The following is a 23,923-nucleotide window of genomic DNA, read 5'->3' as shown; positions in this document are numbered from 1 at the left end:
TGCAGCAAGCTCCATGCAAACCCTACCCCTTCAACAGCCCTCTTGCTGCTAGGAAGCCTCTCAGACCACCTGCCTTTCCTTTGTCCCAGGGCAGCCAGATATGGATCCCATCCTCCACAAATGGCTGGAGTCTCAGTCTCTCAAGCACTCCACCTGTCACAGCTCCCCAACCTCCAGAGCATGACACAATGACACAATGTAGGTTACAAAGCAGATCTCTAGGGCTAAGTGTTCAGCAGTCCCAGGCTTCCAACCCCTTCCTGCTCCGTTTCTCTTCTTCCCGCCAGTGAGCTTGGGTGGTGGAAGGGCTTGGGTCCTGCCATGTCAAAGCTTTGGTATGTTACCCTGTTTTGTGAGGTCTGCTCTGTTCATGAGGTCTGTATGCAGTCTGGTTCAGCCTTCTTTCCTGTTGTTGTAGGGTTAGTTGTATTAACTATATTTTCGTATTATTTGTGGTTTTGGGAGGAGTTCTCTGTCTCACGTCTCATGCCACCATCTTGAATCTTCCTCCATCCTGGCAGTTTCTTACAATGCTAAACATAGTCTTATTATACAATGCAGCAACTGAACTACTCAATTGAGTTGAAAATTTTCGTCCACACAAAAGCTTGCACACAGATGTTTATAGCAGCTTTACTCATAATTGCCAAACTTAGAAGCAAGTAAGATGTCCTTCAGTTAGCAGATGGATAAACTGTGGTATATATAGAAAATGGAATATTATTCAGCACTAAAAAGATATGAGCTATTGAGCCATGAAAGGACACGGAGGGAACTTAAATGCCTATTAGAGTGAAAGAAGCCAATCTGAAAAAGCTATGTATTTTATGATTCCAATTATATGACATTCTATAAAGGCAAAACTACGGAACAGTAAAAAGCTCAGTGGTTGCTGGGGTGGGGCAGAGGGATGAGGGACAAACAGGTGAAACATTGTGCAATCAAACACTTTTACTGCAATGAAATTATTCTGTATGATACTGTAGTGGTGGATAAAAAACAATATGCATTTGTTAAAACCTGCAGAACTTTACAACACAAAGAGTAATGTATGCAAATTTAAAATAAAATTTATGAGGTCGGAAGATCCCAGGGAAGAATGTAGACGGTGACAAGAGAATCTAACTGTATTATAAATGCATGAAATAACTTCATTGAAGGGGGTGGAATGAAAAGTGCTGACTTAAGAAACTTTGGAAACGCATGAAGTAAGACTAAATGCAAAGAGAACTACATATCAGACAGTGCTCAACTCAATAAAGTTGTTTCCCAAGGGAGTATGGGTTAACAATTCTGACATTGCCAGACATGTACAATGGAACTGAATAATTAAGTGTATGGATGGAGGATGGTGGGAACCAGGTATCTAACTGCTAGAGTAGAAATGTACAGATAGTAAGGAGATGAAACTAAAATGATCCATGTGATAATGGATTAGATTTGGAGACCTCAGTAGGATCTCATGTTTAATAGAGATGGTTACATAGAGAAACATTTATAGATATGTGTAAATGCTACATACACAAGTTTGTATACACACTACTACTATATTTAAGAGGCTCTAAAAGAAAAAACACTTCAGTAGCAATGAACATATTTAGTACCTAGATCTCGGTTTCCAATACTATTCTCCAATAAAAAGAACTCCTTGGAGAAATGGCTATTCCTAGAATAATTCTAGAGGTAACTAGCGGAATATTACTGGGGTCACAAATATACAAGATGAGCCTGGAACATCCTATAGTGCCAGAAAATAAAGAAACCAAGAAACAAACAAAAAACCACACTGATGAGGTTATGTCAAAGGGGAAAAGGAGCCAAAAGCAAGATTTCCTAATGGCCAAAGCTGGAACAATCTGAACAATAAAATAAAGTATTAATAGATTATAATCTATACTATGAAATAAATGTCTGTTGGTCCATACTGATATAAATGATTAAATAAATAAATGAGAAGAGACAAATCAGTAAGGATAAAGAACACCTGAAAATACACCTAGAAGAACACCTAATAGTATCAACTAATTTGACCTAATTGACACATAGAATACAATTATAAATTCAAAAAACAGCAGAATATATGTTCTTTTTACATGAACATGGAACATATACTAAGAAAGATCATATTCTGGACCATAATACAAGGTCCAGTAGATTTCAAAGAATTCAAGACATAGAAAGTATGATTCTCCAACTACAATGAAATTGAATAAGAAATCAACAAAAAAAGCTTTCTGAAAAATCTCCAAATATTTGGAAACTAAACAACACACTTCTGAATAATTTGTCAGTCTAAGATGAAACAAAAGGTAAATTAGAAAAGTATTTTGAACTAAATAAAAATAAAAATATAAGAAACATCAGAAATTGCTAACAAAGCAGTTCTTAGAATAACATTACATCACTCAACACTTATATTAGAAAAGGACTCAATTCAGTGACCTCAGCTCCTAGCTTAAGAAATTAGAAAAAGAAGAGCAAATGAAACCCAGGTAAAGGAAATCACAAAAAACACAGAAGAAATTAATTTAAAAACCACAGAAAAACAGCAGAGAAAATTAACAAAACCATACACTGATTTTTTTAGATTAATGAACTATAGATAGACTGTTCAGGAAAAAGAAAAGAAGGCAGAAATTACCAACGTCAGGAATGAGAGAGGTGACAGCTTACAGGTTCTAAAGATCAGAAGAAAAGGCAATCCTATGAACAACTGCATATTAATTAATTTGACAATTTATGAGACTGAAAATTTTCTTAAAAACACAAACTACCAAAGTTTATTCAGAAAGAAATAGATTACCCAAATAGGCCTGTATCTATTATAGAAATTAAATTTATTATTTAAAATATACCAACCTAAATTTCTGGTGCCCTGCAAAATTATCCTTCAAAAGTGAGGGAGAAACAGACTTTCTCAGACAAACAAAAATGGAGGGAATTTGTTGCCAGTAGATCTGCCTTATTAAAAATGTTAAAAATTCTGAGAAGCAAAATGTGATCAATCAGATCTACATTAATGAAGGTAAAATTAAATCTGATTTTTCATATTCTTATTTGATCTAACAGATAACAGTTTGTTCAAAATAATAGCAACAATGTATTATTATGCACCCATGTGTCATGTATGCTTATGTATAAATGAAATGAATGCCTGCAATGATACAAAGGACAGGAAGGAGGAATCAGGATTCTTTTGTTAGAAGGTATTTGTACTACCTGTGAAGTGGTAGAGTGTTATTTGAAAGTGAATTTGGATTAGTTGTAAATGTATATTGCAAGCTCTAGAACAAACACTTAAAAACTACAATACACTAAAAAAGGAAAGAAAATGGAATCATACAAAATGCTTAGTTAAAGCCACAAGGGAGAAAACGAGAAGACAAAAATAAAAACAAAGAGTACAAGCAAAAAATGGAAAACTAACAAATATGGTAGATATTAATCCAACTATATCAATAATCACCTTAAATGTCAAAGGTGTAAATACTTCAGTTAAAAGATAGCAATTGTCACAGTGAAGGAAAAAACAAGATGCAACCATATTTTGTTTAAAAGTCATTTTAAATATAAAGCTACATATATAGGTTGAAATTAAATGGACAGAGGAAGATACATCATGCTAACATCAATGAAAAGAATGGGAATAGCTATATTAAATTCAGACAAAGCAGTGGACATCAGAGTAGAAAAAATTATTGGGATAAGGAGGGACATCACATGATAAAGGGGTCAATGCTCGTTTTTTTGAAAAAAGGATAGTGGAGTAGGAAAGCAAGGCAGAAACTTCTTCCCACACACACACACCAAGGAAGCAACTTCAGAAAAGACAACTAACCCAGAAAATGACCTGAACTACAGAATAGGCCACCTACACCTGGGGAAGAAGAGATAGCCACACAGAGAAGGGTAAAGTGACAGAGCTACAATTAATTGGGACCCAAATCCTTCCCCATTTCAGCCCATAGGCAAGAGGAAAGGGAAAGGAGCAGGTAGGGGATAGGTGCTCAGGAACTCTGCAAACCTGACCCTGGAGATCTGCTCTGGGAGCAAGAGTCCACATTGCATTGGGTTCTGGTGATTAGCAGGGCTGGACGCCAGGGACAACTGGAACACTCTGGGAGGCTGAGACTCCAGCTGCTTGTGGAAGACAGATACATTCCACTGTTTCCGCTGAGATCCAACACAGAGGTGGTAATTTGAAAGACTTGCCAGGAGTGGGAGGGGTACTACAGGGATGAGGGTTGGATGGAACTATCCTTGCAGGAGAACGGGCAAGTGAACAATACCTCCCTAGCCCTCCCTTGGCCTAAAAGGTCTGGCACTCTCAGGAGCCCCAGACACTCCATCCTCCCTGCTGGTGGCTCAACCCCAAGTGCTTCCCTGCCCACCACCTGCATGCCAGCCCACTCAGTCCAGCAGCATTAGACTCTGCTGCCTAGCAGGCAGAAGGAGGCTTTTCCAGCTTTCTCAGCCCTGCTCAGCCCAACTAGGGAGGTGCCTATAGAGCTCCTTCCTCCCTTCCAGCCAAGTCCCTGCTAGGTGCCCACCCTGCCCCAGAGCTGGGCAACTGCCCCGGCCACCTATTAACCCTACAGTCCCACCATCCCTGCAGGGCAGGCAGAGGGGAGTCTGCCCACAACAATCCCAGAAGCCACTGCTCTGATCACAAATTGCTGACTGAGGCAAACTGTTGGCTGCAGTGGACTGAGAAAAACCACTGCCAGCAGGCAGACAGACAGAAAGACAGCCCTTGCCCATTGCCCACAAACAGCAACTGGGGCTCCAGAGCAACAAGAACCAGGCCCTGGAGAGGAAAGAGTCTTGAGCTTCTGGGCACCATAGGATGCCTTCTTCACAAAATCATTACTTGCTAGACCAGGAAGCATAGCAGGCCCATCTAAAACAAAGAAAAAAAATAGAGAAACCCTGAAAAATGAGGAGGCAGAGGAATATGTTCCCAAAAAAAGTACAGGATAAGACACCAGAAAGAGAGCTAAATGAAATGGTGAATACCAATCTTCTTGGTGAAGATTTCAGGGTAAAAGTCATAAATATGCTCACTGATCTGTGGAAAAGTATTGAAGATCTCAGGGAAGACTTCAACAAAGAGATATATGAGCTGAAAAAGAGCCACACAGAGCTGAAGAATACAGTAACTGAAATGAAACATACAAAGGAGGAAATGAACAATAGATTGCTGCCAGTAGAGGAGACAATCAGTGAGATGGAAATTAAAGAATAGGAAAACAACAAAGTTGAGGAACAGAGAGAAAAAAGGACCTCTAGGCATGAAAGAATGGTAAGAGAGCTGTGTGACCAATCCAAATGAAACAGTATTTTCAGAAGAGGGGTATCAGAAGACAAGAGAGAGACAAAGGGATAGAAAGTCTCTTTGAAGAAATAATTGTTGAAAATTTCCAGAATCTTGGGAAGGAAATAGACACTCAAGGCCATGGAAGTTCAGAGAGCCCCTATCAAAAGGAACCCCAAGAAGACAACACCAAGACATATAATAATCAAAATGGCAAAGATTAAGGATAAGGAGAGATTACTGAAAGCAGCCAGACAGAGAAAAAAGATTACTTATAAGGGAATGCCCATCAGGTTATCAGCAGACTTCTCAGCAGAAACTTTACAGGTCAGAAAGGAGTCACATGAAATATTTACTGCATTGAAACAGAAGGACTTTGAACCAATAATCCTCTATCCAGCAAGATTATCATTCAAATTTGAAGCAGGGATTAAACAATTTCCAGATAAACAAAGGCTCAAAGAATTTATAACTAAACCAGCATTACAGGATATGTTAAAGGGAGGGCCACAGATGGAAATGTTCCTAAGGCTAAATAGTATTAACTAATGAAAACAAACCTGTAGTAAAAGTAGTAGATCAATTACTTAACAAGTAAGAACAAAAATAAAACAAAGGTAGTAAAACAAATTATACACAAAATCAATCAAGGGATACACAAAAAGTACAGATTACGACATCTAATGCATTAAGTGTGGAGGAGGAAGAAGAAGAAAAAAGTACTTTTAGATTGTGTTTGAAATAGAGCATTCATCAACTTAATATAGTTATATAGTCAGGAAGATAGCCTTGAACCATATGGTAACCACAAACCTAAAGCCTAAAATAGATATACAAAAAATCAGTAAGAGAAATCCAACTACAACACCAAAGAAAACCATTAAATAACAAGACAAGAGTATAAAAGACAAAGAAAGGTACAGAGAAGAGCCATAAAAACAGCAGAAAACAATTAATAAAATGGCAATAAGAACATATCTATCAATAATTACCTTAAATGTAAATGGACTGAATGCACTAATCAGAAGACACAGAGTAGTAGAATGGAAAAATAAACAAGACCATTTGTATGTTGCCTTCAAGAGACTCATAAATAGACTAAAAGTGAAGGGATGGAAAAAGATATTTCATGTATATAATAGGGAGAAAAAAGCAGGAGTAGCATTACTTATAGTAGACAAAATAGACTTCAAAAGAAAGAAATAACAAAAGTCAAAGAAGGACATTGCATAATGACAAAGGGATCTGTCCAACAAGAGGATATACCCCTATACACCCAACATAGGAGCACCGAAGTATGTGAAACAAATACTAACAGAATTAAAGGGGAAAATAGATTGTAACACATTCATTTTAGCAGACTTTAACACACCAGTCATACCAATAGACAGATTAACTAGATAGAAAATAAGAAGGGAACAGAGGCACTGGACAATACATTAGAACAGATGGACCTAACAGATATCTACAGAAAATTCCACCCAAAAGTAGAAGGATATACATTCTTCTCAGGTGTACACGGAACATTTTCCAGAAGAGATCACATACTAGCAACAAAAAGAGTCAATAAATTTAAAAAGATTGAAATTCTATCAAGCAGCTTCTCAGACCATAATGGTATGAAACTAGAAGTAAATTACACAAAGAAAACCAAAAGGCCTACAAACACATGGAGGCTTAACAACATGTTCCTAAATAATCAGTGGATCAAAGACCAAATTAAAACAGAGATCAAGCAACATATGGAGACAAATGAAAACAACAAGTCAACAGCCCAAACCCTGTGGGATGCAGCAAAGGCAGTTCTAGGAGGAAAGTACATAGCAACACATGCTTAGCTTAAGAAACAAGAACAATCCAAAATAAACAGTCTAGACTCACAACTAAAGAAACTAGAAAAAGAAGAACAAATGATGCCCAAAGTCAGTAAAAGGTGGGACATAGCAAAGATCACAGGAGAAATAAATAAAAATGAGAATGAAACAGTAGAAAGAATCAATGAAACCAGGAGCTGGCTCTTTTGAGAAAATAAACAAAATAGATAAATGCATAGCTAGACTTACCCAGAAAAGAAAAGAGTGTACAGGCATAAACAGAATCAGAAACAAAAAAGGAATAATCCAACAGATGCCACAGAACTACAAAGAATTATTAGAGAATATTATGAAAAATTACATGCCAACAAATTTGAAAACCTAGAAGAAATGGACAATTTTCTAAAAAATACAACCTTCCAAGACTGACCCAGGAAGAAACAGAAAATCTGAGCAGACCAATTACCAGTAGTGAAATTGAACTGGTAATAAAACAAAATGTCTAAGAACAGAATTCCTGTCCCAGATGACTTTACAGCTGAATTTTACCAAACATTTAAAGAAGAGCTAATACCCATCCTTCTTAAAGTATTCCAAGAAGTAAAAGAGGAAGAAATACTTCCAAACTCATTCTACGAGGCCAATATCACTCTGATACCAAGGCCAAAGACACCACAAAAAGAGAAAATTACAAATATCCCTGATGAACACAGATGCAAAAATACTCAAGAAAATAGTAGAAAACCGAATTCAAAATACATCAAAAAGATCATCCATCATGACCATGTGGGATTTATCCCAGGGATGCAAGGATGGTACAATATCATAAATCAATCAATATCATATATCAACAAAAAGGACAAAAATCACATGATCATCTCAATAGCTGCTGAAAAAGCATTTGACAAAATTCAACATCCATTCATGATAAAAACTCTTTTTAACAAAATGAGTATAGAGGGTACATGCCTCAACATAATGAAGGCCATGTATGATAAACTCACAGCCAACATCATACTTAATAGCAAAACACTGAAAGCTTTCCTGTGAGATCAGGAACAAGGCAAGGATGCCCACTCTCAACACTTTTATTCAACATAGTATTGGAGGTCCTAGCCACAGGAATCAGACAACACAAAGAGATAAAAGGCATTCAAACTGGTAAGGAAGAAGTTAAACTGTCACTGTTTGCAGATGACATGATATTATACATAGAAAACCTTGAAGACTCCACCAAAAAACTATCAGAACTAATAAAGGAATTCAGCAAAGTTGCAGGATACAAAATTAATACACAGAAATCTGTTGCATTCCTATACACTAACTACAAATTAGCAGAAAGAGAAATCAGGAAAACAATTCCATTTACAACTGCATCAAAAAGAATAAAATACCTAGGAACAAATATAACTAAGGAGGTGAAAGACCTTTACTCTGAAAACTGTAAGACACTCATGAGAGAAACTAGATACCAGTAAATGGAAATACATCCTGTGCTCATGGATAGGAAGAATTAATATTGTCAAAATGGCCATCCTGTCTAAAGCTATCTACAGATTCAATACTATCCCTATCAAAATACCAACAGCATTCTTCAATGAACTAGAACAAACAGTTCTAAAATTATATGGAACCACAAAAGACCCTGAACAGCCAAAGCAATCCTGAGAAAGAAGAACAAAGCTGGGGGGATTACACTCCCTGACTTCAAGCTCTACTACAAAGCCACAGTGATCAAAACAATTTGGTACTGGCACAAGAACAGACCCATAGATCAATGGAACAGAATAGAGAGCTGAGATATAAACCCACACATATATGGCTAATTAATATATGATAAAGCAGCCATGAATATAAAATGGGAAAAAGACAGCCTCTTCAACAACTGGTGTTGGCAAAACTGGACAACTACATGTAAGAGAATGAAACTGGATTATTGTCTAACTCTATACACAAAAGTAAACTCAAAATGGGTCAAAGACCTGAATGTAAGTCATGAAACCATAAAACTCTTAGAAGAAAACAGGCAAAAATCTCTTGAATATAAACATGAGCAACTTTTTTCTGAATATATCTCCTTGGGCAAGGAAAACCAAAGCAAAAATGAACAAATGGGACTATATCAAACTAAAAAGCTTCTGTACAGCAAAGGACACCAACAAGCAGAATAAAAAGGCATTCTACAGTATGGGAGAATATATTCATAAACAATTTATCTGATAAGAAGTTAACATCCAAAATATATAAAGAACTCATATGCCTCAACACCAAAAAAACAAATAACCCAATTAAAAAAATGGGTGGAGGACCTGAACAGACACTTCTCCAGAAAAGAAAAAGAGATGGCCAACAGGCACATGAAAAGATGCTCCACATCGCTAATCATCAGGGAAATGCAAATTAAAACCACAATGAGGTATCACCTCACACCAGTTAAGATAGTAAGATATTTAGTATTTGTTATATAAATATAGTGTGTGTGTGTATGTGTAGTAGATATTTAATAAATGAACTGAACTATATGGAACAAATGGACCTACTTTCAAGTCAACAGGCCTTATATTATTCAACAGATTCTCAACTTTAAAGTTAAAGAGTCTTAGAACACCCTATGGACCCATGTATCAGAATTTGAGATATAATTTAATGTGAAGTTTGATCTGTAATGAACAGCCAGTGCTGCCTTTCTCAACATCTGTGTAAATACAGTCTATAGTCATCTGTTGGGCTTTTAAGTCAATTCTTCCTTCCTCGATCTAAGGCCTGCCTGGATTTTCCTCAGTTATTTGGGGAGAGATGGTGATGATAGCTAACATTTATGGGGTACTAAGCATGTTACGCATGTTAACTCAAAGCCAGAGTTCACAGATTTAGGCAGGCTGAAAAGGCCAGATGATATTCTCAATCAAAGCCACTTGAGTATGGAAGATTTAGTCCTAAACTCTAACAGCCAGGAATCTAAATAAAGATAATCAGCTCAGAGAAGAACAGCCAGTGAATTACTGCCCTATACTCACATTACAGTTCTGAGACTATGTACAAGGTCTAGACATGCTAAATTTATTGCTGTATGATGAAAAGACCAGGTCAGGTATATGCTGAGTTTTTACAAAGTTCCAGGGCAAAATGTGCTATCTAAGCTAATGCATAACCCAGTCAATTTTGGGGGTAAAGTAACTGAGGCACAATGAGAGCTCTGCTTTAAAAATCAAGTATGTCTCCAATTCCCCAGGTCCTCCCATGCTTGTGGTGGTGCTTCTAATGAGAGTTAGTATCTGAGTTTTACTGATTCCTGGAAAAGGGATATGAGGACACTCAAGAGCTGGATCTGAGTGAGACCCTTAAATAGAGCCCATTAAAGTGAGACCCTTCTCCCAAGCACAAAGATCAATTTCAGAATCACCTGATTCAGGGGGGGCTCAAGCAATTAGTGCACATGCACTCTCACTTTCTCCCTCCAAAAATACAGTAAACTGTGAGCAAGGAGACAAACTCAAGTGGACAGATCTGTTTTGTTCAGCTTGATGCCAGACTGTTTCACTGATCTGGTACTCTTTTATTGCCCCAGGACAGACAAGCCTCATGGTTCACCAAATCCAGGCCGCAAGCTCTCAACAGTTTCCTACGGTTTCAAGCCTGCTCCATTTCCATTACTCCTAGGTCTGAAACTCCCACTGTGAACAGTGGGGCAATGAATAGTGCAGCCCTTTCAACAGAGCCGAGTCCCCTCATCTGTCTCCCTGAGAGAAAACATGTCTAGACCAAAATACATGGCTAACTCAAATGAGGTCTTCTTCCTCACAATTTTTACATATTCCTCAGTGGGAGACAAGTAAATCAGACCTTATACTCTCTGTAGAGTCCATATTCCAGAAGGAGCAGAGTCTGAATGAGATCATTTGTTTCAACTTCAATATGTGAGATCAATGTCAACATGAAACAAATATTCCTCTCACTTTTGTTGACTCCTATCCCAATGGAGGTAAAGTAACAGCAATCCATGAGGCAGAAAGCTGTCTCTGTGAGCCCTGATCCTTGGGGCCTGGTAGGACAAAATGTTCACAGAGCCCTCATCACATGGCCCCAGATGACTGGAGCCAATAACACACTCTCAACACACTAGAATAAAGGCTGTGGACCCAGAATACATACTTGGCCCTAAGATACATGTTCAGGATCAAAAGAAATGCTGACAGGTCAAGGCAAGAAACAACTAAGAGTCAAAAACAGACTGAACACATTTCCAAGCATGCCCTGTACGCTTCCGTCTGCTAAGTGAACTGACAGTGTAAACTGTCAGTTGAACTGCCCAAAGTGAGAGGTAGAAAAGAAACTGGACATCTCTTAAGAAAAGTGAGAGAAAGACAAGTACCCTATGATTTCACTTACATGTAGAATCTGAAAGAACAAAACAGAAACAGACTCATAAATACAGAGAACTGGTGGTTGCAATAGGAGAAGGGTGTGGGGGAATAGGCCAAACAGGTGAAGGAGATAAAGAGGTCAAATTTCCAATTGTAAAATAATTCAATCATGGGGTGAAAGTACAGCATAGGGATTATAGTCAATAATACTGTAAAATCATTGTATGTTGACAGATGGTAGCTAAACTTACCATGGTATTTAGTAATGTATGTAATTGTCAAATCACTATTTTGTACACCTGAAACCAATATAATAATGTATATCAACTATACTTCAATAATAAAAAAAAAAGATACTTGGCATGTGGCCACTCTTTCATTCCACCTTTCTTAACCTTCAGGCACTCACCTGTGTGACCATGGAGTGGTGAGTGCGGCCGTGGTAGTGTAGGTGATGTGCTAGAAGTCACAATCAAACTCTTGCGGTTAGTTGTCCTACAACTGTAATGAAAACACAAATGTCAATTATAACAGGTTGCACCATGGGCTCAGAGAACTCGATGACTATTGAGGAACAAGAGTGACCTCATTCTATGGGCTTAGCAGTATTAAACTGCATTGGGGTCAGTAACTGCTTTACCAGTTGAGATTTCACAATTCACTGTGTTTCACCTTGGAATGACTTTTGTCACTGTCACTTTCTTTACTTTTTGTCAGTGTCTTTACTTTTATCTTGTACTGCCATTGCAATTTCCCTTTTCCAATTTTTAGGTTTTGCCTCCCAAGCAAACACAAGGAGCTTCTTAAAGATAACAATCCTGTCTTAAACAGTATCTAATGAAGAATGACCATTGCAAATCTGACTTTAAAAAAAAATGCAAGTCATAAATATTCTCATACTTCATAAAAATTAATGTTCTTGACATAAAAAATGAAACGAAACTGTTAGTCTACAAAATTTATTTTTTAAAACTGCTTAATCAATGAATTAACTAATATTTTCATTTCACCCTAAATTTCAGAACAAGCCTGGGTTCTGTCTATGAAGCTGTCTCTATACTACATGTTGATGCCTGAGGCTTTTTCTTGTGGTTGGAGAAAACCAAATCATGATGAAAAGCCATTTCATACTACACCTGCTACTGGAAAATACCTTTGTTTGAAAGTCAACCCATCTTTTAAAGGCATTAGGGAAGCATGCCAATTAGTCATCCAAATATTTACTGAGTATCTACTATGTACCAGGCACTGTTCTAGGTGCTAGAGAAGCAGAAAGCAACAAGAGAAAGTTTGTCCTCAAACTGGAGTGAACAATGATAGGAAGAAAGAGAAAGAGAGAGAAAGAGAAAGGCAGAGAATGTTCAGGAAACCACAAAGAAGTCGAGTGGATGGCAGGAGCGGAGAATGATAGGAAAAGTAGGTTATAGAAGTCATGGCAATAGGCTGCAACCAGACTCTGTAGACTACTGGAAATGTGATGAGAAAACACAGGAAGGGCTGAGATCAATATCAAGAACAAGATTATGATTATAAATGATAAGCACCTAAGAAACCATTGGGACTAAGCAAATCACGTCTCACACCCCTCATTACCTCAGTCACCATAAACATCCAACCTTCCCATTCTCTAATTTGACAAGTCTTCCTCCCTGCCTTGATATTAAAAAAAAAAAGCTTACTCTGCCTCCCTGAACTCAGTCTGTCATCAGCAAATTCCCTATATCCTTAGCTTCTTTTCTAAACATTCACTTTGAATTCTAGCTCTAACTGAAACCTTACTATCCCCCAGAACACCACAGTCCTGGTGGAATCCTAACTTTTCATCTATTTTGCGATTGTACCTGGGTGGCTAAAGGTGACTGAAGAAAAATCCAAAATCATGCTGGCTGATGTCTCTTAATATGTATGATGATAAATGTCAAGCATGTCTTGTCAACAATACTACTTTTACCTAGGTAATGTGCTCACTTGCTCTCTCCCAGACAACTAATTCACATCTTCTTCCCAAACCCCCAGCACTTCCTTCCCCAAATCTGCTGACTTTGCTTTTTATTTAACTGGGGGTAAAAAGAAACAACACAAGAAAAAGCACTACATATTCCTCCTACAAAAACCTATTAGTTTAAATCTGCACATGTATATTCTACTTTCCCATCTGCAATAGCAGAAGGAAAGGCCAAGCTCTTTTCAAAGTCAACACCCCTGACTCCCCTATTCAGGAAGTCTGTGCCTGCACTTCCCTCCCTCTCCTGTGCTATGAATTTCTACTTCCTACTGGATCATTATCATCATAAAAACACGCTGTCATCTTAAAAAAATACAAACTTCCATAGACTTCTCCTGACTCGCCTTTTGCTTTGCTCCCATTAAGGAAATATTCCATGTAGGGATTCTGTATTTGTCACCTTCACACCCCATTTCTTACTCTCTCTTTAGCCCACTCTAGACAGTCACTCGCATCTTGCCATTGAAACCACTGTTATCAAGGTCTCCAATGAAAACTGTCAATTCTTGGTCCTCATCTTATGGAAACTTGCAACATCATCTGACAGTTGTAACTTGCTATTTTTTAAAATTGGGCTATAATTTACATTCAATAAAATATACAGATCTTAAATGTCCTGTGCAATGAACCTTGACAACTTATACATCCATCTAGCAACATCCAAAACAAACAGAATAATTGTATTACTCCAGAAAGTTCCCATGTACCCCTTTCCAGTCCACCCCCTGTCCCCCAACCACTTTCTTCTATCACCATATATTAATTGTGTCTTGCTTGATTTTCCATAAGTAGAATTACACACTATGTATTTTTTTGTGTTTTGCTCCTTTTGTTCAACCAAATATCTATGTAACTCTTCTTGACATTTATTTAGTTTCTAGGACATAATGTTTTCCTGGTTTACCTCCTATCTCACTAGCTACTGGTTTTCATTTCCCCTGCTGGTTCCTTCTCTTCCTCATCTCTAAATCATTTAGTACTCTGGGGCTCATAACTGAAAGTTTTTTTCCTACATTCACTCCCTACATAATTCCACACCTGCCCCCACCAGTTTCATAGCTTTAAATTTATGGTGCTGAGGATACCCAGCTCTTTATTGCTAACTCTGTGCTTTCTCTTCTGAGTGCAAGATTCATATATCCAAATGCCTACTTGACATATCCACCTAATGTCTTAAAGCAGCATCTCAAACTTAACATTTCCAAAAAAGAGCTCCTAAGTTTCCCTCTAAAACCTGCAACTCTTCTCTAAATTGTATCTGTCTTATTACACAACACTACCATTTACCCAGATGCTCAAGCAAAAACCTATGAATCATTTTTAATGTTCTTTTGTTCACACCCATATCCAAAACAACCAGTAAATTCTGTGAATTACACACCTTTAAAATATACCCAGAGTCTAAATAATGTTCAGTACCTCCATAACTACTAGTACCCTAGTTCAAGTCTATAATAAAGATTTCTGAATGCTCCTCTCCACTTTGATTCTTCCTGCCCATCCCTCTACGCTCATCAATCTATTCTTCACCCATCAGCCAGAGCAATATTTTAAGAAAACATATATGAGAGCATGGGAATTCCATCTAAAAAACTCCCAATAGCTTCCCACAGCATTTGGAACATAATTCAAGCTCCTTACCATGGCCATTCAAATTAATCCTTCTGTAAATAATCTATTTTTTCTTAGTTAAGGTTCTTATGTAAGGTTTTGTCTTTAGGGTTTTCTTAAAAAGAAATGTATCTGTGTTTATTCAGTCCTTATCCAAAGGCAAATAAGATATAAGTATTCTTAAGAAAAGAAACTCTAAGTCCTTCATGAGTTTATTTTGAACATGAGGAGTTTTATAGAATGTACATATGAAAGTACCCTGACCCTTGGAAAGCTGACACAGACTGAGGGAATCCTGAATAGAAAGATAACTCAAAGACTTCTGTACTTCTGCTCACACTTCTTCCCTCAACAGGTATGTCCTCCTTTCTTGACTTAACCAATTCTACCCATTCTTTAGGAAGCATGAGCTCAAATGAAGTTTTTGGTGAATTCTCCTTCATTCTTTTAAGCAGGAAAATATCTCTCCTTTCTCTGAACTCCTTTAGCCCTTGTGGCTTATACTACTCACTGTCTTAGTATCAGTGCAGTTATAGTAGAAAGAAACAGAGCTTTGGAGTGAGAAGATCTGAGTTTGAGATTGGCTGTTTGACCTTGAGCTAAGTCTCATAAATTCTCATGCTTTGGTGTTATTCAAATATACAATGAAGACAATACAAATTGTCCTTTTATATATCAATCCATCGTAAGTCTTGTTGGTTTTAACATCAAAGTATGTCCAAAACATGATCATTTCTCACTTCTTTGACCAGTACCACCTTGGACCAAGCCACCATATCTCATATTGAACTGAAAAGCTTCCTCACTGGTGTTGCTGCTTCTACTCTTGTCTCCCTATAATCTATTCTCAACAAACACCCTTTAAAATATAAATCAGAAAAGAATTCCACTTTCAACTATGATGGGAGTAACAAAAAACAGATTTACCTTTCCACCTTATACAAAAAGTAAACCAGACAAAAGAATGAAACAATTTTCAGACATGGGAAAACAAACAATGCAGGACAGTGATCACTAGGAGAAGGGAAACGAGCAAGGTGAGTCCTATGACTGCCTGAGATTACTATTTGAAAGACTTTCCACCAACAGCACAGGGAGGAGGTGACCTGCACATAGCTTGGGGTCTCCCTGAGTTGAGGGAAATACCCAAGAAAAGGAGCAAGTGTAACACTCTTTGGTGCCCATGCAGAGTCAGGAACAGTTGTGTTCCCACCAGCCAGAGGGGAAAAACCTGGTAATTCATGGGACAGCAGTAAGAAAATAATTAGTCCCAAATGTTACTCTGGTCGCACCTAACGAAGCAATCCTCAAAAAGATCAAACTGTTTCCAAGTAACTTAACTGCATCCCAGAACAAAGCTCAAAAATACTGAAAGGAATAAAAAAAGATCCAGCATACAACAAGGCCAAATTCAGTGTTTTGTATGTAATAAAAAAATTATCAGGCATGGAAGAAAACAGAAAAATATGACCTATAATGAGCAGTCAGGGGGTGGGTTGCAATAGACCCAGAGATGACACAGATGATAGAATTAGTGGAAGAGAGCATTAAAATCATTACTATAACTATATTCTATATTTTCAAAAGGCACAATAAAGTATGAGCATGTTAAGGAGAAATTATGGAGGTTATTAAGAAAAAAACCTAGAGATTAAGAGAGTCTCATATGAAAATTAAACTGAATGGCATTAACAGAAGATGAGGCACTACAGAAGAAATGACTGATTAACCCAGATATAGCAATGGCAACTATGGAAAATGAAACAGAGAAAAAGAAAAATTTTAAATGGAAAGAGCAACAGTGAACTGCAGGACAACTTCAAGCAGACAAGTGTGTAACTTGTGTCGCCGAAAGGGAGGAATTACTTGAAGAAATAGTTACTGAAAATGTTTAAAACTTGATAATTATATGTAAACACACCATTCCAAGAAGCTCAATGAACTCCAAGCACAAGAAACATAAAGTACACCAAAGCATATCATAATAAAATTATTTAAAACCAGTGATAAAGAAAAAATCTTGAGAGCAGCCAGAGATAAAAATTACATAACACACAGAACAAAGATAACAACAGACTTCCTTTGGAAAAAGACGCAAGCCAGAAGGTAGTGAAGAAATAAAGTACTGAGCCTAGAATTCAATACCAAGTGAAAATATCTTTCAAAAAGGTAATCAAAATATTTCCCAGATATACAAAAGCTGAAATAATTCATCACCAACAGGCCTGCACTACAATAAATGTTAAATAAAGTCTTTAAGGCAGAGGGAAGGAACATGATACTAGACAGAAATCTGGATCTATACAAAAGAAAGAAAAACATCAGAAATGGTAAAGTGGGTACATATACATCACTTGTCTTTATTTAAAAAATCCCCTTAAAGGATAATTGAGTTTTAAAGGAAATATGATTTACTGTGCGGTTTATAACATATGTAGATCTAAAATGTAGGGCTGCCATAGTACCAAAGCTGGGAGGGAAGAATGGAAGTATACTTTGGTGAGGCTGCCACATCAGATGTGAAGTGCTGTAATATTACTTGAAGGTAAAACTGTGACAAGTTCAAATTTTATATTACAAACCATAATGCAACTGCTAATAAAGAAAAACAAAGAAGCATAGTTAATAAGCCAACAAAGGAAATAAAACAGAGTTATAAAAAACAATCCAAAAGAAGGCAAGAAAACGAAAAAGAAAAAAAGAAGAACAAGTAGTCAGGCAAAAGAGACAACAATTAGCAAGACAATTTGTTTAAACCCATTATACCAATAATCACATAAAATATAAATGTTCTAAATGCATACTGAATTGAGACAGAGACTGTCAAATTGGACAAAAGAGCAGGACCTAACTAGATGCTGCTTATTGTTTATGACAGGCAAAAACTAGAAACCACCTCAAATGTTCACTGACAGACGAATTATAAACAAGTAATAAATTCATTCAACGGACAACTACTCAGCAATAAACAGGAATCATCTACTGACTCATACAATGGATGAATATTAAATTAATTATGCTGAAAGAAGCCAGACATAAAAGAACACATAGTGAACAATTCATTTACATAAAATTTAAGAAAACACTAACTATAGTGATAGACAGCGGGCTAGTGGTTGCCCAGCAAGAGGCAGGGGAGGGAAAACAGAGAGGCATGAGGAAATTTGGGGAAGTTATAGATAATTCATTATCTTGACTCTGCTAATGGTTTCACAGATGTATACATATATCAAAACTAGTCAAACTGTACATTTTAAACATGTATAGTCTATTGTAATTTAATCATACATCAATAAAGCTGTAAAAAAGGTTTTTAATGTAAGTAATACCAAAGTCACTCTTTTGCTTAAAATTCATTCTCCCTATCTCACTGAGAGTAAAAGTTCAGGTTGTTACAACGGCCTATAAGGCTGTACAGGGACTGGATGTTCATTACCTCTTTTCCTCCTACTCGTTCTCCTCCAGCCCCATGGGCCCTCCTCACTTTCCTCAGAACATGCCAAGTATACCACTGTCAGGCCTTTACAAAGGACATTTCCCCTGCTTATGTTTCCCACAGCCAGCTTCATGGCTCTCTCCTTCCCCTTCTTTGGGTCTTGGCTCAACTACAATCTTCTAAGTGTATTTTCCCCGATTATTCTATTTAAAATTGTAGCCCCCTCCCACATTCTCTATTCCCCTTCCCTGATATATTTTTCTCAGTAGCACTTACCACTATCTAACACACTATATATTTTGCATATTCATTTTGTTTGTTGTCTCTCTTCCTGTTAGAATCCAAGTTCTGTGAGGCCAGGGGCTACTGCATGCTTTGTGTACTGCTGTATCCCTCAAAACCTAGAACACTGCCTGAGACATGGTAGACTATCAATAAATATTTGTCAAATGAATGAATGGTCTACATGGTAGACTACTGATAGACTATCTACATTGTAGACTATCAATAAATATCTGTTAAATGAATGAATGGATGAATATGATTTATTGCAAGCATGAAAATAAAAGAGGGGATATTTGTACACCTGGCATGTACGGTGCATGAAACCATTATGCCTAAACTCCTTATGTATGAAAATGAAGATCGTTTGAAACTGCAAGGACAGATAACTGATTTTAATCTCATTTGCCATGATCTTATTTAAAATTGAAAATAAAATCCAAAACACTAAAGATCGTCTTTCCGGGCTGCATGTCTTTTTAATGAAAGTACACATAATCTCACTTGGCAGATCTGCAACAGCTTCCAGGGGAAAAAAGATCAGACACCCTGGTACAGATGCCATGACTCAGCTGAGATCTAAAACACGAAACTGCCTAATTCTTCAATTTCAACAGGCTCTGGCCATTTCCCCAGGATCCTAAAAGATAAAGGGGAAGTCTTAATTCTTTCATCCCAGTGAGTTGAAAGTACTAGATGTTTACAGAATCAGCCACACTAACTCTCAGCTGATAGGAGGTAATTTAGAAGACCATTGAGCTGTTAGGACTGGGTTAAACCAGATTCCTGCCCAATACCATCAAAGTGACTTAGTCGCTCAGAGATAGGCCCAGCAGTTCATCCTCCTACACGCTTCACCATGGACATTGAGGGGCTTATGGCAGCAAAGACTATAGCATGCTGCACGGTCTCTGATGCTGCTTAATTTTGGCCATATTTGGAGAGATTCCAGCCTTCAAAAACTCCTCTCACCAGCAAAATCTCATCCCCTGCAGGAACTGCACAACTGTATTTAGGAAGTCTGTTTCCCAGTCTGAAGCAATACAGGGTATAGAGTAGGATGTATCGGTGCACATCCCTTAGGCCTCTTCAATCTCCCAATCCCTAGAAAACTGAGTGCTCAGTAAACGGCTACCAATTGGCTACTTTCAGAATTTATAATGAGGAAAAGGCCACTTCTGGTGCATTGTGATCAATAAGAGAAAAATCTGGGGCCTTTAAGGTCAAGCACTTCCAGATGTTATTTCCGAGTAACAACAAGGATGATGTCCCTGTAAAGATTAAGGAGATAAAATGAGAGAAAATACATGTTCTCTCAGTCAATAAAGGGCACTGCTTGAAGATAAATCCATTCTTTATCTTTATCTTTTGCGTGGTTTATTTCAACAGCCTCCTAACCATTCTCTCTGGTTTACTCTTGTTTCCTATTCCCAGTCTGTTCTCAACATGGGCAGCCACAGTGATCCTTTTCAAGCATAAATCAGGTGATTTCACTCATCTGCGCAAAACCTTCCAAAGGCTGCTGATTTCGCTCAGAAATACCTAACTACAAGAACCACTGCACTAATTGTTCCCTCTCCCTGGAATGTCCTTCCCCCAGCTATACAATGGCAAAAATCCCTTACCTCTTTTAAGGCTTTACTCAAATGACACATTCCCAACTTCCCTGCATATAATACTCTCCTAATCCAGCTCTCCTTGGATTAATCAAGTAATTTTTAACCACTGCTCCCCTGGTTTGAAATTACACTCTCTGCTTTATTTTCTATAAAAAAAAAAGTAATTATTATTAAACTTTTAACAGATACTCTTATATAAAGAAAAACTAAATTAGCAAGCGTGTCAAACCTCCTTCTAAACAAAATTAAAAGTTTTTTAACTCCCAATTCCCCGGTACCCCATTCCAATTTAGGTTATCTGGTCTAGTATTTTAGGTCTATCCTGCTTTTATATTGCCAAATTAATAATTATTATTGTTTTGTATAATGACTGCTTGCTTAGATTCTCATTCATTTTCCAATTTCACTGCTCAGCATTTCCTCTTGCATCTCACACCTTTCTCCTTTTCTTAGCAAATATTTCACTGAGACTCTGATGTTAATAACCTCAATTTTAGTGCTTGTCTCAAAATGTCTTTATTTTGTTCAATGACTTCCAATGATAATTAAGCAGATATAGAATTCTACAACTTCTTCTTGGGAGTAATTTTTTTCCTCAGTACCTTAACGATATTATCCATTGTTTTATGGTTCCTGCTATTCCTGTCCAGAAGAAGCTCGCTCTTAGGATTGTTGTCCTCGATAGTTATTTTTTCTTTCTCTGTGGTTGCTTTATATTTTAATCACTAATTTTATGCAGATATAATGCATAGACCATAGAATTCAACCTTTTAAAGTATATAATTCAGTGCTTTTTATTTATTTTTATTTTGGTAACATTACTCTACAATTACATGAGGAACATTATGTTTACTAGGCTCCCCCCTTCACCAAGTCCCCCTCACAAACCCCATTACAGTCACTGTCCATCAGCATAGTAAGATTCTATAGAATCACTACTTGTCTTCTCTGTGTTGAACAGCCCTCCCCATGGCACCCCACCCACATTATACATGCTAATCTTAATACCACCTTTCTTTTTCCCTGCCCATATCCCTCCCTTCCCACCCATCCTTCCCCAGTCCCTTTCCCTTTGGTAACTGTTAGTCCATTCTTGGGTTCTGTGATTCTGCTGCTGTTTTGTTCCTTCAGTTTTTCTTTGTTCTTATACTCCACAGATGAGTGAAAAAATCATTTGGTGCTTGTCTTTCTCCACCTGGCTTATTTCACTGAGCATAATACCCTCTAGCTCCATCCATGTTGTTGCAAATGGTAGGATTTTTCTTCTTTTTATGGCTGAATAATATTCCATTGTGTATATGTACCACCTCTTCTTTATCCATTCATCTACTGATGGACACTTAGGTTGCTTCCATTTCTTGGCTATTGTAAATAGTGCTGCGATAAACATAGGGGTGCATCTGTCTTTTTCAAACTGGGCTGCTGCATTCTTAGGGTAAATTCCTAGAAGTGGAATTCCTGGGTCAAGTGGTATTTCTATTTTGAGCTTTTTGAGGAACCTCCATACTGCTTTCCACAATGGTTGAACTAATTTACATTCCCACCAAGAATGATATTTTTAAAAGCCAAGATATGCAGTAAACTCATGAACATTTGCATTACTAATTTTTTTTTGATATGTCTCCCCAGGCAAGGGGAACAAAAGCAGAAATATACAAGCAGAATTGTATCAAACTTAAAAAAGCTTCTGAGCAGCAAAGGAAACCATCAACAAAATGAGAAGGGAGCCTACTAAATGGGAAAATATATTTACAAATGATTTATCTGACAAGAGGCTAACATCCAAAATACATAAAGAACTCATACAACTCAATGCCAAAAAGCAAATAATTCTACCAAAAAAGGGGGCAGAGGACAGAATAGACTTTTTTTGAAGAAGACATACAGATGGCCAACAGACACATGAAAAGATGCTCAACATCACTAATCATCAGGGAAATGCAAATCAAAACCACAATGAGATATCACCTCACACCAGCCAGAATGGTTAATATCAGCAAGACAAGGAATAGCAAGTGTTGGTGAGGATGTAGAGAAAACAGAACCCTCATACACTGCAGGTGAGAATGTAAATTCATGCAGCCACTATGGAAGGCAGTCTGGAGGGTTCTCAAAAAATAGAAATAGAAATAACATATGACTGATTCATAATTCCACTTCTGAGAATTTACCCAAGAAAACAAAATCACTTAATGACAAAGATAAATTCCCTCCTTTGTTTATGGTATTATTATTTACAATTGCCAAAATATGGAAGAAACTTAACTGTACATCAATAGATGGGTGGATAAAGATGTGGCACATACATACATGGAATATTACTCAGCCATAAAAAGAAGGAAATATTATTATTTCTGATAATGTAGATGGACCTAGAGGCTATTATGCTACATGAATTAAGTTAGACAAATACCATATGATTTCACTTTTATGTGGAACCTAAAAAAACAAGACAAACCAAACAGAACTAGATCATAGACAAAGAGAGCAGACTGGTGGCTGCCACAGGGAGGACAGTGGGGGGATAGGTGAAATAGGTGAAGGGGAAAAAATTGGTTAGAATGTTTGCTATTTTTATCTCAGTGGTGGTTATGTGAGTGTATATACATGTCAGAATTCATCAAGCTGTATGCTATTTGTGCATTTTACTTTGTGTACTTCCTTAAAAATATAATAAAATAAAAACCAAGGTATGGATGGTAAATGTGGTTGCTAATATTTGGGCTCACTGTTCTTAGGGAATGATACATGTAACTAGCAGTGTATCTTTTTTTATTTTTCTATCTCCAAATATTGAAAACTATAAGCTCATATTGATACCTCTAATTCCAGTTCATACAAATTTTTTTTTTTCCATTTTCCTGTTTGTAACCTCTTTCTTTGATAGTGAGAAACCTGACTCCCATTATCCTTGATATACTCACTTACATGGTCATTTCTCCCTTTGCAATTACTGATATCCTATATATATGCCCTCTTCACCTTGTTGGGTCTCCAGCATACCTTGCCAAACTGATACCAGTGTTCTTTGAAAGCAAACAACCTCCTTACCCCCATCAATCTCTGACATATCATGCCAGGTGCCTTCCCCCAAATCCCATCCATTCGGCAATCATCATCATCTAATGGCTTCTAGACTGAACTAATCAGGAAGGACAGGGAGGAGAGAAGATTCTTAAGTTAACTAAGTCTATCAGATGCAGCTTCAGGTGTCTGCGTAATTTTTTTAAAGTTTGAGATATAATTTACATATTATAAAATCCTTAAGTTATCCAATCGTTTTTACTAATTTTACAAATTTATGCAACCATCACCATAATCTAAAGTTAGAATTACTACACAACCCGAAAAAGTTTCCTTGTGCCTATTTGCAGTTAGTTAACCTTACTCTTTTTTTCATTCTTAGGCAACCACTGATCTGATTTTAGCTGTATAAGTTTACCATTTCTCAACATTTCATATGAATTGACTCATATAT

The 23,923-nt window shown here is 37.2% G+C and overlaps 1 protein-coding gene across 20 annotated transcripts in view; it reads right to left on the bottom strand.

Moving 5' to 3' along the window:
• Nucleotides 1-23,923, bottom strand: part of MAST2 (microtubule associated serine/threonine kinase 2) — a 352,010-nt gene that overhangs the window by 49,441 nt on the left and 278,646 nt on the right. For all 20 annotated transcript variants that reach the window (XM_036893065.2, XM_036893061.2, XM_036893059.2 and 17 more), the window contains one exon: nucleotides 11,902-11,993. In XM_036893065.2, coding sequence (XP_036748960.2) covers nucleotides 11,902-11,993 — 92 coding nt within the window. The remainder of the gene's footprint in view (nucleotides 1-11,901; nucleotides 11,994-23,923) is intronic.

The sequence above is a fragment of the Manis pentadactyla genome, chromosome 4, assembly GCF_030020395.1.
Source record: "Manis pentadactyla isolate mManPen7 chromosome 4, mManPen7.hap1, whole genome shotgun sequence".
Lineage (NCBI taxonomy): Eukaryota > Metazoa > Chordata > Mammalia > Pholidota > Manidae > Manis > Manis pentadactyla.
Note: the sequence above shows the minus strand (reverse complement) of the source record. Positions and strands in the feature narration are given on the sequence as shown.